General features: G+C 44.9%; 1 protein-coding gene across 1 annotated transcript in view; it reads right to left on the reverse strand.

Annotated features, from left to right (window-relative positions):
• LOC146192293 (nose resistant to fluoxetine protein 6-like) overlaps nt 1-10,577 on the reverse strand; it is a 28,613-nt gene extending 18,036 nt beyond the window's left edge. The window contains exons 1-2 of the mRNA XM_084600035.1: nt 10,477-10,577; nt 1,486-1,672 (exon numbers count right to left, since the gene is read on the reverse strand). Coding sequence (XP_084456161.1) covers nt 1,486-1,672; nt 10,477-10,566 — 277 coding nt within the window. The 5' untranslated portion in view covers nt 10,567-10,577. The remainder of the gene's footprint in view (nt 1-1,485; nt 1,673-10,476) is intronic.
• Between the last annotated feature and the right edge of the window lie 7,532 nt (nt 10,578-18,109).

Genomic DNA, 18,109 nt, shown 5'->3' on the forward strand with positions numbered 1-18,109 from the left:
CAGGTCGCGCTCATTTGGACACCGGCACACCAGGAGTTGAGGGAAAACGAGAAAGCGGACGCACTGGCCCGAGGATTAGCTACCTTCCGAGATCCCAGTGACGTCTTATACGCAACCCCGTAACCGTTGCGCGATGAGGAGTCCCTACAGTTCGATGGCGGCCTTAATTCATACTACGATATCCTAAATCATTGCAAATTAGACATATCAATATTTCCAAAAGTGTGTAAGCAACTCACCAAAAGCGAGGAAGCTGTGTGGTGTAAGCTACAAACTGGAGTATTCTCGAAACCCCAGCTTTACAGCAAGTGGCACCCGGAAATTTTCAGCCCCAGGTGCAAACGTTGCGATGGCATAGTGGACATGATCCACATGATACGGAAGTCTCCTAGATTTGGAGAACCTGACAGAACAGATGTGTCCTGGGAGGCACTACTTCACAAACCGGGGGAAAAAGGGCAACGTGACGTCATTCGTCTCACAGCGGCAGCTGCTCAGATCCAGGACATTTCGGTCGACAGCTGAACGGGAGGACATGGCTGAGACAGATCTGCGCATCGGATTCTCGCCAACCTTCTGACGGGTGCAATAAGTGTTATTTCTCTCTCTCTAAAGTGTGCACCATGTGTGGTCACATCTTCCACTCGAGCTCTGAAGCGTACCTTTCATAATTGGTTCACAGGAATTGAAAGGCGCAGTATCTGTCGCACTTGTTTCTGTGGACACCTGAATCGCACCGTAAGGGAAGCAAGGAAGGCAGCTGGAAGTGAAACTGGTGCTGGTTTCGAGGGACAATGCCGACGACGACGATGACGCGAAACCCAGGAACGGGCGCCAAAGAGCTGTGCTCTAAAATGCTGATGGTGGCCACTCACTCAACCAACTACATGCTAACCAAACCGGACTTTAACCGCGGACAGAGAGAGCAGGGATAGACCGAAAGGTACGCACCGAGAGGATTTGAAAAGTGTATCAACTTAGACATCCCTTAATAAGCATACACATGCCCGCTTACACATGCTACGCGTAGTCGTGCGGGTAGCGCACGACTAGGTTCTTATGCTAGTGACAATTATAATAGCACAATGACAATTATATGTCCTTTATTTTTTTTTTTGTTTCTTCTGAGACAACCAAAGACAATTATATGTCCTTTATTTCTTTTTTTTTTTTTGGGGGGGGGGGGGGTTGGTTAGTTGGTTTGGTGGGGTTTAACGTCCCAAATCAACTCAGGCTATGAGAGACGCTGTAGTGAAGGACTCCGGAAATTTCTACCACCTGCACGTGCACTGAGATCGCACAGCACACGGGCGCCTTGCTTTTCGCCTCCATCGAAAAGCTGTCGCCGAGGCCGGAATTCGATCCCGCGTCCTTTGGAACAGTGGTCGAGCGCTGTAACCACTGCGCCAGCCCGGCGGGACTATTTTTTTTGTTACTTCAGGACGGTTGTGTTGCATGTTCACTGCGTGTACGTGTGCTTCTCACCTCCTCTTCCGGTGACGCACAGGAAGGTAAACGCGGCCAGCGCTGTGGCCCACAAAACGCGGTCGCCCAGGGCCAGCAACACCTTTGCCAGATTTCCGTGCTCGGTACCTCGCGTCCACTCGTACCTGTAGATGACACACGCCGAACTCAGACCTATGGCTGTGGCCCACAGCGCTGCCTCGACGCCCTGCGAGTGCAAAGGTTTGTTACTGTAGGAGCAGTACGTTACTCATCTGCTCAATAAAATGCATCGAGTAAAGAGCCGCATCTCGTTACTGAACATAAAAAATACTCAGTACTGCGTCAGAACCTGTATTTAAGGTTACGGCTCTTTCCAAACACAGTAACTCGAAGCATGCTCAATGTTCCAAGCTTAATTGTGATCAGTTGTTGTCAAAATATTATCCTACGGTGATGGAAATATGGATAAGCCGTTAAGATTAAGCATGATGCGATGACCTGCATGGCCAGTGACCCTTAAGTCTCGTGGCCCTCCTTTCTTAGCAGAGGCGCCAATTTAACCCCGATCGTGATTCCGTGCAGATTTTTTCCTTCTTTTGATTTATTCTCCATTGCTCTGAAAGGCGTAGGCTGAAAGGGGTGATCCACAGTAGATCATGCAATCGTGCATGTTTTCAACAAAACTTCAGTGAACATCTAACATTCTTATTAACAATACCACGGAGGACCTTTAATGGTTCCAATGTGCCGGTAACTCTTCTAGATCATCATTCGTCTGCGTTCACTTTGCTATTGGCTTAATCGCTAATCTTAAGAGTTCTTCTACTATCTTAAGCTTAATAAGCAAATAAGTCATGTGAAGCTCATGCCGACATAGATGCTAAACTCTTACCTAATCAAACCTTAGCAATTTCCCGGCGTGACCTACGAGTAGCGCATCTGACTCGAAATCCGAGAATACCGGTTTCTCTTCTTATCTCAGAAGAAATGGCCTAGTCGGTTGTTCCTGCCATTCTGGTGCCGTGCGCACTCATGACTCACAACGCTGCCACGAAATCAATAACCGGTCATGAAGCCTTCAATTTACCACCTCCAGAATCATTCTCGGTATTGTTATCCTAAGCTGTGAAATACATCACCGCATTTTCTACAGCAGAGCGCATTAGCACTCACACTTTAAAACTAAGGTCTTACTTTGATAATGTGTCGTTTAAAAAGCAGCGTCTGCGACACAGGAGACGAGACGAAACACAAACAGGAGGTTCTGAACTTAAAACTGAATATTATTCGAACGCAAGCTGTTATTTTAAACACTTATATACACGTGCGCAAAGGTGCCTTATCAAACACAGATACACTGCAACCACTCATTTGCGATATAAAAATAGAAGATGGAACATACTGGAAACACTGTTCCAAGGAACGTGTGCTATTATCCCAAACCCGCTGCCCACAGTGAAGCATCCTCATTTCCATGCTCGATAAAGTTATTCGAGGCTTTCCTCACACGGCCGTCTCCATTTCTGAATACCTGGAATGAGTCAGCAATCTCTTTTGTACGCTGGTCATCGTGCGCAAACATTGCTGTGTAAACAAAAAAAAAACGGAGAACACAAAGAGAAATTTATTCAACTCCAAACAGAAAGAAACCTATCAATCGCACGCAAAGCAGTGTTGTGCTGTATTTCTACTTTCCTTGCTGATTATGGATTTGCAGAGTTCTGAGACGCGAACCTTGATGCACCGAATGGTCTCGTCGATGTACACACGTCCACAAGACAAATGGAAGAGATAAACCACGGCCTTCCTACATGCAATATACTTGCCTTTATGCTTAATATTGCAAATATTCTTACTAACCTTCCCCTCGCGTTTCTTCCGTATTGCAGTCCTTAGTTTTCCAGTTTCTTGGGAGCGGAAAAACGAAACCTTGTTCTGTAACGGGCCCCTACTCTATTAAGCCGGTGCGACAAGGCGTGAATGTACGGCATAACCGCCAACCTTCTTTCTTTTGCACCAGAACAGAGTTCTTCGGAGGGCCCGGATGCCTTCACCTTTTAGACATCCTTTCAGCACAGGACGCGATGACACCCTCCGGATAACTGCATCTTTGCACCTGCTCACCTGTGCGAGGAGACTGTTTCCCATCTCACGGGGTAAGATTTATTCACGGCCATACCTATGCGGCTCTTGACAATAAAAGGTTTTACAATTTTAGAATAAAAAAAAACTATAATTGAGAAAAGGATTCTCGCTCCTAGGGAGTACTCCCAACGTACATACTTGAGATCAGAGGTTATTTTCAAGTCCAGAAACTGCAAGTATCCTTGTTGAGGAACTTTGTGTGTGGACGCCACTCCCAACTCATTGTGGTCAAAAGCATAAAGGGAAATAAACTCTGCTCACGGAGACCTGCCTAGTACCAAAAAATCATCTACGTAGCTCAAACTGCGAGTGCCATTTCTGGCCAGCTCTTTCTCCACTAGTTTGTCAACCCTACCCAGAAAAATATAATGGCTAGCAACAAGCAAAATAATGACAAGCAACTGAACGAAGAGGGTAAGCACCAGCAAGCGAAAATGACAAAGAAGGCGGAACAATCAAGACGTGAAATGTATTTAGCCGCCGTGCGGTTTTCCACGTTCCAGATAAACGTGGCGACATCGAGGTCTTTTTTCATTTCTACGTAACAGGATCAACCAGCAGCATAGCGTCCAAAGAAGTATACACCAGTCAGCAGAAGGCAAATGAGAAGGAAGAGAGCCACATCATGTCCTCGAGGCCAGTACTGTAAGCGGAAATCGCATGTTGATTTCAATTACAGGTGTATGCTCCTGAGTACATTATTCAATTTTGTTGGGCGTACGAAGTAAGAGTGCGTATGTGTTGGCCGCTGCGTTGAGTGCGCTGGAAATAGCGTGAACACGACGCTTTTAGTCACCCGTGCCGCAGCGTCCGCCACAAGCAGGGACCACAGTGGCGCCATGTATTGACACTGAGTAGAATCACATGCACGCTGGTTTGTAAAACTTATAATCTTTAATTACTGATAAAAACAACAGCCGCACTATTAGCCTTTTTGTTGCAACGAGAAAAACTACACAATGCCAAAAATGAGAGCGCTGACAAGAATCCTGAGACTGCATTTTGATGCTGTGACGACCACACATAAATCTTGGCGATATTCCTTGCAGCTTGAAATTCGCGATGACATTTATAAAACAAGTAATATTTCTAGCTTAGGCCTTGGCGCATTGGCGAGGGAGAGAATGTGTGTAATAAAAGTGAGAACAACCATTTAAGGCGAGCTAGAGCGTCGGAGAAAGCAGCACCGAGTTGTATTCGTTTCATGCGGACGACCAGGGCACCGCCAAGTTGTCAACCTGTCCCGCAGCGTGCGCAGCAACCAGCGTACGCTGGAATTTGATGCGTGCGTCCACCCACATGACACGTAGAGTTACGTACGGATCTGTGCATGTACATTCGTTAACCGCATCGTCGCTCGATACATATTGTCACTTGGGGGCGACAACGCCGATGACACAAATGAGGAGTCTGGGTGTGCACTGAAGAATATCTTCATGGGACTGACTTGCGCCCGCAAAAGAACTGAGCGGCCTGGCGGCGGCGATAGCAACAATCGTGCTCGGCTGTCGTCGAACAAGGAATTTCAATTACACGCGCCACCGCTAGATTTAAAGGCTGTAAGGAAAGATCGAGATAAAACCGCAAACGGTGACTAGCACAATATAGAACATTTTAGAAATATACGCGAGTGGATGGAATCTTCGAAACACATCTCGAAGCATCTTGCGCAACAAAAAACCTTGTAATGCTGCGTCTCGCGACAAAGAGCATGAACAAAAGCAACAGACAGAATCTATCCTCCAGCTAGAATCACTGTGATAAGACCGCAAACCGGTGGCTGTCACAAAATAACCAAAAAAGATCTGAATAGATCGCAGCAATACCGTCACTACTCACGCCCAAATAAAGATGTCTATCTCCTTTCTATTAAATGAAATATACTTTGGTTGGGTGGCGTTTAAGCGTTCTACTAGGCCATTGTCTACCGATGCTACATTGTCGCATGTCTATGGCTGGTCTGCATCATGTGCTACACAGCGTCAATAATGTGAGCTGTAAGCAACTCAACGATCAGTACTAATGACCGCAGCAGCGCCTTGGCGCAACACAATATTTGGCACAAACCTTCTGCTGCTGCAATAACGGTATCATTTTAAGCAATAAAATATCATTTTATCCATGTTAGCTTGTACATCGCGACAATTCAGCGTTTCCCAGTGGACAAAGATAGGACAAGGCCAAGTTGATTCATGTCTATTTGTTAGACCGCTCTTTTTTGCGACGCATTTTTCTTAGAGCCCGCTGGTTTCGAAATAGGGCCGTTCCGACGCTGCCGCTTGCAGCAGCATTTAACTTCACTACTACTTCATGACAAGAATAGTGCGGGTCAGCATTGCTTTCGCTGAAGCCATGAGAATTTACGACGGAAACCCAACTTGCCGGCAGACAGTCCGCTGTGACAAGAGCTTGAGACCTGTGGGAGTAACACGAATGATACCTCAAAGACGTCGGGTTGTTGCTTTCAAAGTAGCGCTTGCAGTAAATGCCATGTCACAGACTGAAGGACTGCACCCTACATAGAAAACCTCCGCGAACTCGGGAATTAGTCTTCTAGGCAGTATCACAGCGTTACATATAGCGGCGCAACTCATAGGTTGCCGTTTGAAGTTGCACCATACAGGCAATGTTACCGCGCAAAAAATGGTGAATATATTCGATGGTTTCTTGCTGACCGGTTCTGCAGGCGCTCACGGCAGTCTTTATCTTGATTTCTACCGGCCCGACTTGTAGCCGTGTTACGCCCTGCTCTTGCAAACGGAAGCTCCATTCCGCCAACCGGCCCCAAGGGATGTTGATCCTATTTATTTATTCATTTATTTATTGCAACCCTAAAGGCCCATTGAAGGGCTATTACATGAGGGAGTGGGGTACAGGGCATAAAATGGCTTCGATGATTTTAGTATTGATGGGTCAGTATTGAGCACGACATCTGCAGGCAAGTCATTCAAGTCTTTCGCTGTGCGCACAAAGCATGAATACAGATGTGCATAAGTAAGGGCTTGCGGAGAATGCGTAGTCTTTCCGTGCTTTGTCGGCTGGAGGATAACAGACTCGCGCGGAACGTGATAATAGAATTTATGAAATAGAGATAGCCTTGCGATGCTACGCCGCTTAGCTAAATTCTTGAGATAAGCATTTTTTTAACTGGGTCACATTTTCATGATAAGAATGGACTGAGAAGATGATTCTAGCGGCGCGATTTTGTTTCACTTCTAGTGTGGTAGAAAGAATATTTTAAACATTGTCCACAGTAGCGCATGCATACTCTAGTTTGGGCCGTTCAAATGTTACATAGGCTAGTGATTTTAACGATGGCGTTGTTAGACGTAGTGTTCTGCGAAAATACTCTAGAACTCGATTTGGTTTCTTAGAAAATTGTTTGCTTTCGTTTCTGGGGTGTAACGTCCCAAAGCGACTCAGGCTATGAGAGATGCCATAGGTAGTAGAGTACTCCAGAAATTTCGACCCCCTGGGTTTCTTTAACGTGCACTGACATCGCACAGCACACGGGCGCCTTGTTTTTGCCTCCATCGAAACGCAGCCGCCGAGGCCGGGATTCAGTCCCGCATCCTTGGGAACAATAGTCGAGCACCGTAACCACTGCACCACCCCTTCATGTTTTAGAAACTTGTGTTACGTGATATGTCCTGTTAAAATCATGTGTTGAATTAATGCCAAGGTGGCTACATCCGCATTTTTTTGAGTTAGCAAATAAGTACTTCAAAGATGGTTCAGACAGACGCCTGTGAAAGGAAAGTAAAGAGCTTATGTTTTCACGTAAAGAGACATTAGCCATTTACTGCACCAAGTTAAAATGCGATCGATGTCGGATTGAAGAAGCTGGCGATCACTGAAACTAATCATAGGACAGTAAACAACACAATCGTCAGCAAATAAGCGTATGTTAGAGCATATGTCAGTTGGCAGGTCGCTCATATAAATAATGAAAACCACCCCAGTACTGTACCCTAGGCTACCCCAGATAGAACAGAGGAGCAGGAAGATGAGCCTTTTTTAGTGAGAACCAACTGTTGCCGGTTCGTTAGAAAGTTACGAAGCCAGTCAAGAACCAAGGAATTGAGATTAAGACATGAAAGCTTAAAAAAGCCATATGTGGGGAACTTTGTCAACGGCCTTTTAGAAATCTACGAAGAAGGCGTCCACTAGAATGTTGAGATGAAGTTTGGAGCTCAAGTCAATTATTGATAGAGCTAACTGAGTGTCGCAAGGAACCCCCTTTATAAAACCGTGTTGGTTAGCTTGAAATAAATTAACAGATACAAGACATTTCATGGTGCCAAAGAATTACATGCTCTATTAGTTTAGACGGAACGCTAGTAATGGATATCTGACGGTAATTATGACGGGAAGATGAAGGGCCTTTTTGGTAGTAAAATGACTTTGCCCACATGCAATGCCTGATGAAGCGATTGCTGAAAGATATGAGGCAACAGGACACTTATGATATGTTTTGTATATATTAGTACCTTCGCGTAAATGTCGTCAACACCTCCTGATGAGGTTAGTTCCAAAGAATCAAATCTTCTAATAATACCGTGGGGTTCGAACGATATATCACGCATAGCAGGGAAAACAGAGGACGGAAAATCAAGTAGGTCACCATCTGGTTCCCGTGTGCATGCAGAACCAAAATGTGCGGTTTAATACTTCAGTGACATCAGGTTCTGCAAGTGCATCCATGTCATCATCACAAAGTGTTATTGAGCTGCTAAGGTTAGGACTGATGCATCTCCAGAACTGACGAGTGTTTCTGCGTAGCATTTCGTGGAGTGTGGTGTTCAAAAATGATTGATTAGCTTTAAAAAAATAGGCGCTAAATAGTTTTTCGGCTTCGTAAGACTTCTGACAGGAATTACGGTTGTTATTTCGTTTGGTTGTTCGAGAAAGAATTTTCTTCTTGTTATTGAGGCATTTTATTGCATTATTGAACCAAGCGGTAGTAACATGCTCGCTTACAGTAGTTGTAGGAATGTACTGTTGTATAAGAATGTTCATTTTATTCTTAAAAAGAGGCCAGGTAGTCTCGATAGATATTTTCTCAAAGTCAATAAGAAACGAAGTACATAAATTGTCAAGTTCACGATTAACGATCTGATAAAATCTTTTATCGTAAAACGTGAATGTTTTAGTTACTTTTTTATGTTTTGGTAGGTAGTTCAGAAACGTGGTGAGGATTATCGAATGGTCACTAGGGCGACGAAGATGTGAAAGAGATTACAAGTTACGAGCATATCGAGTGACAGTCGCAGACAGCACTAGATTGTCTTCTGATCGGAGGGGCCTGATTGCCTAGAGTAATGATAACCTCTGGCGTGGAATATATAGTTTCTTTTCGAACGCCAATTTGCTCTGTTCTCATTGGTGGTAACTTTTCAGAACCGTCCTACAACTGAATAAGGATGGTCCTGAGGCGCAAGTTGCTGACGTCAGTACAGACGTCCTTTTTTCGCGTTTTTATCGCACGGTCTAAAATTGGGGGACAGTGGAGGCGACATCAAAGCTTATTAATACCTTCGACCTGGCTTACCTCCCAAAAATAGTGTGTATCTAGAGAGAAGGTTGCTGATTGTTGAGATATTATTGTAGAGCAATGTTGGGGGGGAGGGGGGGGGGGGAGAAAGCACTGGTAATATGCACAGACGCTCAAAAGAGGTCAAAGGGTCTTCTTACTGGTTGGTCTCAGAAATTTGGAACTGGCTGCGGTATTGTCGGGCTCTGATATGTTCTTGTACGCTGACAGAACGACCAAGGAATCGAAGTTCCCCGAAGCCGAAATTACTTTCCTTGGGCTAGGTAATTAGGTCAAAAAAATCGGTAGCTTATTTGAAGCACAGTGCGAAGCCGCTCCAAGTGTTGATCAAAGTTACATGAAAAAACGAAGGCGTTACCCTGATACACTAGGCCCATTTCCCGCTTCCACAAAATGAATAGTGTTCCTTATGCGTTCGAACGTGTCCGGAAGTATGCTAATTTTAGATGTAAGCACCTATATCTGCCAGCATCCTCTTGGCCCACCTGGTGAGGAGATTAGTCTGGAGCAATGTGGGTCATCGAGTGCGTCATCTATCCTATAGACAGCCAGAAAACGCCTCCTTACTCAGTGTCCGGTATTCATACAGAACTGTCTTGTTTTTCTTTTTCACTAGAACCACCAACAATACTCACGAGCTTATGGCCGACTTGGTAATGTTTTGGAAATGACATCGCTCGCCCAGCTGGAAAAGTGCGCTTGCATTTTGGAAACAAACCCTAGCAAAACCTTTGAGCGTGAAATATACGTTACGATGACTACAATCGTCGCTCCAGCCATTGTGGCGGGCAACTCTCTTGAAGTTGCCGTGTCAATTTCCGCACCTTCGTATAAATGACCTTGAAAATATGGTGTTTTTTGATGCTGGCATTATGGGTCCTAGGGACCTGTTATCAGTAGTCATTTCCCTGTTATCAGTGCACCCGATGGTCGAGGCTGCGACGGCATTGAGAGGGCGGCAAAGGCCCGCAATTCAGGTGACGTTCCGCTGAAGTAGAGGCGGTCGGTGTTGATGTTGCAGTAGTACACATGTAAGCAATCGTGCCCAGCACTGCTGCACCACATGTGTCTCATATATGGTACACAGAAGAGCAGATTCCAATAAGAGCGGTACTTGCTGTAGCGCCTTAAAATTCTAGTTCATCGACTCCTAACGCATGTCTCAATAGCTTATTGGTGCGAAGCATACTTTTCATATTTGCTTGACCGAACTTAGAATGAGAGCACCAGACAAAAAGGGCTGAACATCGCAGCGCCAAAGTGGGCTGGTAAACAAACTGACTTGGATGCTGCATGCATTAATAGCACTCTATGTAAACTCTGTGCCTTACCTTTGATATTTTGTTCTTCTTGTAGTGTTCCACTGCATAGAAAGTGATGCAGCCGCCGAAATAAGACGCAGCGTGGTAGGTAGGAAGCATGTAGAGGTCGGTTAGATTGTCCAGGAAATCACTGGGAAATGAGCACATCAAAATTACTTAGTGTATGAAAAGTATTCTTATGCTGCAATATTGCATATCTGCACTCTCTATTTCGAGATATACACTTTCATGTTACTTTAAACAGTTGCACTTTCGGGCAGCGAATAATCATGTTGAAAGCGCTAAGCATTTCTTCGCATATTTCTCCAAGCAATAACCTGAATTTTAAAAAAAAAGCTGAAATGCTGGAACATTTTGTGTGCAACAGCACATTATTTAGCGCTAATCGACAGGAGAACAGTAAGACAAGAACACAGGCGCTGTACTGACAACAGGTTTACTGAAGGGAGAAACGAGGCATATAAACATGTAACAAGCCCGCGCAGGCACAACTAAAAAGGAACTTAGTACACATGCACAAAATGAGCATTCGCAAAAGAAAATTTATCTCAGCATTACACCATACGATAGATGTTTAACTAGCACCATTTCGTCCCCCTTTCCTGATAAAGAATGCTTGCAAGGTTTGACGAGCAGTTTATTTTTCTGTAACTTCTGCCAAGACCATGCTCTGCGGAAAGGCTGTCAAGATGATTCGTGCACTTCTTATTTCCAGACATTTTACATGTTTCCTGAGTTGGCCGCTCATGCACTGTCCTGTCGTACATCTTTAACCTGAACGCACGCGCGTCGACGGCGGAACACAGCGTCGGAATGAGCGAGAATAGGCGCGTGCGCACAATGAGCACTCCGATGCAGCTGTCCTCTGCTAGGCTATTCTGTGAACGGGACCTCACCCCTGCTTCTTTCGAGCAACCCCCCCCTCCCCCCCATTATCGTTTTCATCCTTTCTATTTTCTGAACGCTTCCATCAAGTTATAAATAAGCGGGCAGGTGGTAGCGCTAGCGCTGGATGTAATGCGATATACGCCCGGTGATTATACTAGATGCGTATCAGCATTTTTCTCTTTGCTATGGGCCACGTTGCAGTCTCCGGCGGGAAGTCATCCTGTGGCAACGAAATCTGATGGGATTACTTCGCTTACCAATTCGCATCTACCTCTCATACAGAAAAGCAGGCGCTGCCACGTGGCCTTTTCTAATAGAGAACAGAAGGAAATGCGATAACCCACAAATACGCAGGTGGGGTTGGATCCGCTTCCCGTAACAGCCTTGCCGAAGACAGCTGCACCGGAGTGTTCATTGTGCGCACGGGCGTATTCTCGCTCATATCGCCGCTTATCGACTCGGCGGTCGACGCTCGTGTGTTCAGGTTAAAAAAGTGGGAGGGTGTACACCAGGTAACTTCTTTAACAGTACCGCGCGAGCATCGACTGCCCAGGGCTGCTGCACAGGACGACGCAGAAGAAGACAAGGCAAGCGAAGGCATGAGTATGCCCACAATTCTTGCCGCTATAGTGAGCCTCCTCTGTGGGGCTATATTTATTAGTGCGAAGCGACCCCCACCCGCTATCGGTTGGCATGCATCTGCACGCCAATAACCTGCCACTAGTTTTTATACGCTGGATAGGATAGGTTAGGATAAACTTTGTTGCTCTACTCTAAAGGTATTGCCGACAGTGTTCCTCCATCTTCTTTGCGTCGATGGCACTATAGCGTGGATAACATCTGCAATGAGGGCAAATTTAAAGAGCTTAGCACGTCGAATAACTATTTTCAATCATTAATTTTGGAACAAGTACTTGTCGAGGAGATTACCTAAATATCGGCATGAGTGAATTTAAAAGGAAACCTCCAGATGACAGTCCCTGAAAATACAACCAGTGGCAAATATAATATACTGGGAATGTTATAAGTTCGCACGAATCAAAGCCACAAGCACACAGCAGATAAAAGAAGTGCTCTCAAAAATCGGACATAAAACTTGATGTGGGTGCTTGCTTCCGACGAAGCAGAACAGACGAGGAGAACACGACACTCGCTCGCGTTAAAGCCCGCTCATGAAGCATGATTCGGCCCCATGTTCTTTCCCTCTACCAATTTCCGCTTTTCTCTGCCACGGCGCCGCTGCTCCGAGGAGTCAACGGTCGCGCGGTACTGCTAAGAAATTGGCCGGATGTACACTTTTCAACGTAGACGACATTTATAGCTGAATGCACAAAGCGTTTTTCATCGCTCTTCTGACAGCCCCATTTTTTTTTTATAACCTTTGCAAGTAGTGCGACGGCTCAGCTGAGCAAGTTTTCTGGGGACAGAAAGAACCCTCGGTACGTCAAACTGATTAGACACTTTTTTCAGGTTGTGGGAGATCTTCTGCAGGTTTGGGAGCACTTCCAGCCTCTCCTGACCATATCTGCCCCCTGAACGCTCCTGCGCTTACCGGGCTTCGTTACTCTTGAGAAGCATTTCCGAAACAATTATCCGGACCGAGCTAGGGAAGCGGGTCGAACATAGCCTCCACAATTATGAGCAACTTGCTCTCATTCGATGGACCCACGGTCTCCGTAGCGCTGAATCTAAGCATAGTTTCAATGGCTCTCTGTACTGTTTTTCAATTGGAGGTATTGTCCTTTGGCAGGATCGTTTTGTGCACGAGAGGAACGCGCCCTGCTAGCGTGACTTTCCCGGAACTTTAAATTCAAATATAACAACTAAAGAATGTCTTCCGCTGGAAATTAGTATATGTAAGCTATTTGCCAGAAGTTTAAAATAATCGAGAGCACACTTTACTGTTCACTCATTAAACATTGAAAAAAGCTTGCTTTAAAGAAAAATGAAATAAAAAGTTGTCCATATAACCAAAAACCTCGAAGTAACGGACTAAATGGTTAAAATGACTACATGAAGAGCGATCCCCGGCATGTTGCACACAACCGAGGACATACATGATCATATATAAATGATTTTCTCTTGAAAATACAACTGACCATCTAATTGGATAAATGTGCTATTAAAAAGTCTAATAGAACTAGAACGGTGTCTACCCACAAGGCTACTGAATTTTGGAATGCAAAATTACTGTTTTTGTCTATGCAAACTTTACGGCAGAGAGCAGTTCAGGATGAAGCACTGGCCAAAGCACCTCCTCCACATTCATAGCGAAGGAATAATCCACATCGGAATTGTTTTGAAATCAAGCGAACAATATCGGTTTATTTCTTCGCGAGGAAGGAGTCAGTTATTTCGAGACCATCAAAGCCTTCAAAAGCCACTTTGATGTGTTATGCGCACGCTTGCTCCATTTTGTCTGCCCTGTTGGCAGCTGTCGGGATTAATCGGCGTCATATTGCAGCCTACACGTGCCTTCACAGCCTGGGCTTCCTATAGATGATTGACATTTGCAGGCTGTATCTAGGTCGATCATTCTGAGTGTCTGACTTGCCATGCACGACGTCAAGAATAGAAGCTGGCAAGATGCTGGCGACAGTGGTTAGCGGATTGTTTCGGTTTTGCTCAGAACACGAAATCAATGTTAAAACGGCACACGCTCAGCTACTGACTGCACTATATTTCGCGCTTACCTATGGCATACCTGCCCTCATTGTTTTTCTCAGGAGAATAGGTTGTTGGATCGTTTTTGAAAATTCGATACGAATTCATGAAAGAAACCGCTAGCTGGCATTCTCGGCATGCGAAGAAAAGATAATTAGCTGCATTTATGTAATGCGAATCGCACATTGATTCTGTCACGCATCGAGTCATGCATATATACTTGTGAATTTTCGAAAATAAGATCAGTTTTCAGCCAGCGCTCTGTATATGTGTTCTCTATCTTCGTCCTCGTCCTTCGCGCTGTTTAAAATTTCATCATGAACAACTAAATAGCCAGCACCTCAACACTTGAATTACTGACTGGTGTGTCTGTCTAATTAGTGTGCAAAACATCCGCAGCACTGGGCACTGGTTAGGATATTCGACTGCTGATCCCAAGGATGCGGGATCAAATCACGGCCGCAACGGTCTCTTTTCGATGGACACGAAATGCAAGGCATCATGTGTGTTGTGCAATATTAGTGCACGCTTAGGAACCCCGTCGTGGTCGAAATCCCCCCCCCCCCCCACCTCCCCCCACTTTACGGCGTTTCGCATAGCCTGAGTCACTTTTGGATATTAAACCCCGGTAAACAAACCGAACCAATGTGAAAAACCAAACAGATTGTTTAGAGGTGCATTCAGTTACGCCGCACTAAATACAAATTTCGTATCCTAGAGTAGACGTATAATGACATGGTTATTGCAGTTCAATGCAAAGGTTTTAATATACGCATAATTTATTAATTACAATTGATATAAAACATATCCTAAAAGCAGTATTCTAGTACTGAACATTTGACGTTGTTCTCTTTAGACTTCTAATCTCTGTTAAGCTACCGAGAGCCTCAACGTGCAGATATTTTAATAATAATAACAATAATAATAATAATAATAAATATTAATAATAATAAAAATTGGTTCACAGGAACGGAAACATGCAGTATCTGTCACACTTGTTTCTGTGGGCACCTGACCCGCTGCGTATGGAGAAGGAGGAAGGTGAGAGTTAAAGCAGATCAAGATAAAAGGGCGGCTGTAGTGAAGGGCTGCGGAGTAATTTCGACCCCTTGGGGATCTTTAACGTGCACTGACATCGCACAGCCCACGGACGTCACTACATTTCACCTCCATCTAAACGGAGCCGACGATGGTCGGGATCGAACCCGGGAAATCAGGCACAGTAGTCGGGCGTCTTAACACTGCACCACCTCGGCGGGGCCGGATAGTCATATATTAATATTTATGAGTTTTCTGCTCGTACATAAATAATAAATACACCTTGGCTAATGCCTGTTGTTCCGTTTAATTAGTTTCCGTAAACTAAGGAATGTCGGGAGAGTCTATTTTGAATCAATCCTTTGTGCTCTATATAAGTAATATTTTTGCAGGTATTCGCTCATCATTCACTGTGTATAATGGCAACTGTAACGTTTGCAATATGCTAAGGAATGCACGTGATCAGGAGCCATTGCAAAACGATCTGGATAAAACTATGGCATTGCGTTTCAAGTCGCTAGGTTTCTGGTTTGGTCTATTGTGTACAACGTCCCAAGGCGAAATGGGCTTTGAGAAACGCCCTAGTGAAGAGCTTGAAAACTTTCGACCACCTGGGGTTCTTTAACATGCACTGACATCGCACAGCACTTGGGCGTCTTGCCTTTCGCCTCCATCGAAAAGCAGCCTGAGAGATTCGCTCCCCCGCCATTGTGCTCAGAAGTTGAACGCCCTGCCGGGATAGGATGATAGAATACAGCGGTTGCTAACAAACAATTCAAGGAGTTCGGCTGGGAATCCGCGTCGTTCAGATTTTATTGACGAAATTAGCCCATTTTTTCCATGAAAAGCACCTTACATGCGTTAAGCGGTCACTTTCATTTGCAGCGCATACTAATAAGTCGTAGAAACCAATAAATCGCTGCCAGGCTCGTGAAAACGGCCGATGCTGTGGTTCATTTGCATATGGTCAACGTAACATTTAGGGAAAATGTAAAGTTAGTGACATCTCCGATGAACTGTTTAGTGCACCGGGTAAAGGGCAAAACTAGAATAGGAAGTAAGCGAGACCTAGCGACTGCTAATTGCTGATACTGCTTAGCAAAAAGCAATGTGTGGAATTATCTGCTCACCTCGGTTGGGATTCAGCTTTCGAAACTAGGACACCTTTGCTGGATCTCTAATAAATCTATTTTAAGCACGTGGTGTTCATATGACGAAGTTTTTAATTGTTCGAAGGCATTGAAAGAATGACCATTAGGGACGCCTTTTTTCACTTTGTGTCAGATTTTAGCGGCTACAACTGGAACGGGCATGGGAAGTGCAAAAACATTGTCATAATAATAAGAAATTTAATTCTTATCATTATATCTCATGTCCCTCTGGATAAGAAAATGCTTGTTACTCTGTGCGCATGTCAATATAAAACCTTCACTACAGGTGGAGTCGTGTGCGTTGAAGCGGCCGCACTAGTCTATGCCCGTTCAGTGATATTTTAGCGCATAGCGCCTCTAGCGTTCAAATCTCCTTCCATTGCGGGAAGAACCTTTTTTATATTTATAAAGACACGGTATTTGATATAGACAGGGTATTTGCTAATAGCAGCGGTGAGATGATCCAGCGAGACCACCGCAGTGGGGGAAACTGCTAGCATGATCTTATGACTTTCTGCGACCAGAAAAAAACCGGGCTCGTCAACAGCATTGCAATCTCATTAGCTTTCACGGTTATTGTAAGATTACTCACCCAGAATATCATTACCCCGGAATAGCGAACAGCACAATCGGTTATAAATCTTCGATTTCACACTTGGAGAGGTGAAATTCAGAGGTTATAAAAGCGTTACATAAAATGTGATTACCAAACACAGTTCAACGCAGACGTCATTACGACATGTAAGTATACAAACAAATGATTTGCTGTGAAGAAAAGAATTGGATCATATGCCAATCGAACATGAAACCTATGAATTCCGAGTCAGAATGCTAACTCTGTGACATGCAGGGAGGTAAGCTATCCTGTAGCCTATAACACAATGTAGTAGCTTAAGATTATATGTCAATAGGTGGGATAAGAGGTAGTAATATATGAATGGTGGTTTAAAGAACGGTAAAGTACCTTTCCGTAAGCGGCAAATATACAACAGCGAGAATGTGCAATAGCAGTAGTGACAAGGAACCATTAATCTATAACCTCGGGGCTTAAGTGTCGCGCAAATGTTACAGCATGACTCAGGAAACGCCTGATATTGTGTACGTTTAGCATGCAGCCAACATACCAAAACAACGCCCTTCCATGTTCCGATCTCTCTAGGACTAGGTGGTGGTTCTACACTCAGTGTGGCACCGATCCGGTGGAAACCCCACCAATTAAATAATTTACTCATTTTGTGAATGCGCTCAGAAACAGCACTGCTTTCATTTTTCCCTTCGCTCAGCCTATCGGTGGCGGTGTTAAGAGCAAGCGAAAAGGGCTCACTCGAAATTTTTTGTCATCATGACGATGACCGGTGTATACTTGGTCCCGTACACTTGCCACGCCGTGAAGCAGCAGCCGGCAGCAGACAGCAGCGCGAAAGCAGCTACGATCACCCGTCGCCTGTGGGGAACGACACAAACGACAGCTTTTCAGAATAAGGAATGCACTCCGTTGGGTCTCAAATTTTAATTTCGCAAAAAAAAAAAAAACAGCGCCTCGTATATACAAGTGACATGCGCTGGCGCTTCCGTTGCGGCCAACTATGCCGCCAGTCGCAATTTTTGGTGTTCACGTCTTGCCTGTCTGCTCCGAAAGTGTTTTCGTCCTGCTGAGGCAAAGCTCGCGTGCCAGACTCATGTTGGGCTTAGAATCCGCATGCATCAAAATGGGGCGTGCAATTGTCGCCGGCGATAGTTGCATTGCAATGCGACGTAACCATTGTACAAACTTCACTTCAGTGTGGGCACACGAGCTGGCTAGCGCTGCTCGAGTAGAGATACGCGAAATGGGCGCATTGGCGAACGACATTCGTGGATTCATTTTTCTCTATTCCGGAATGAAAACTTGTAGAACGGTG

Source organism: Amblyomma maculatum, chromosome 4, assembly GCF_055883805.1.
Source record: "Amblyomma maculatum isolate TAMU_Amacu chromosome 4, ASM5588380v1, whole genome shotgun sequence".
In the NCBI taxonomy this organism is placed as follows: domain Eukaryota; kingdom Metazoa; phylum Arthropoda; class Arachnida; order Ixodida; family Ixodidae; genus Amblyomma; species Amblyomma maculatum.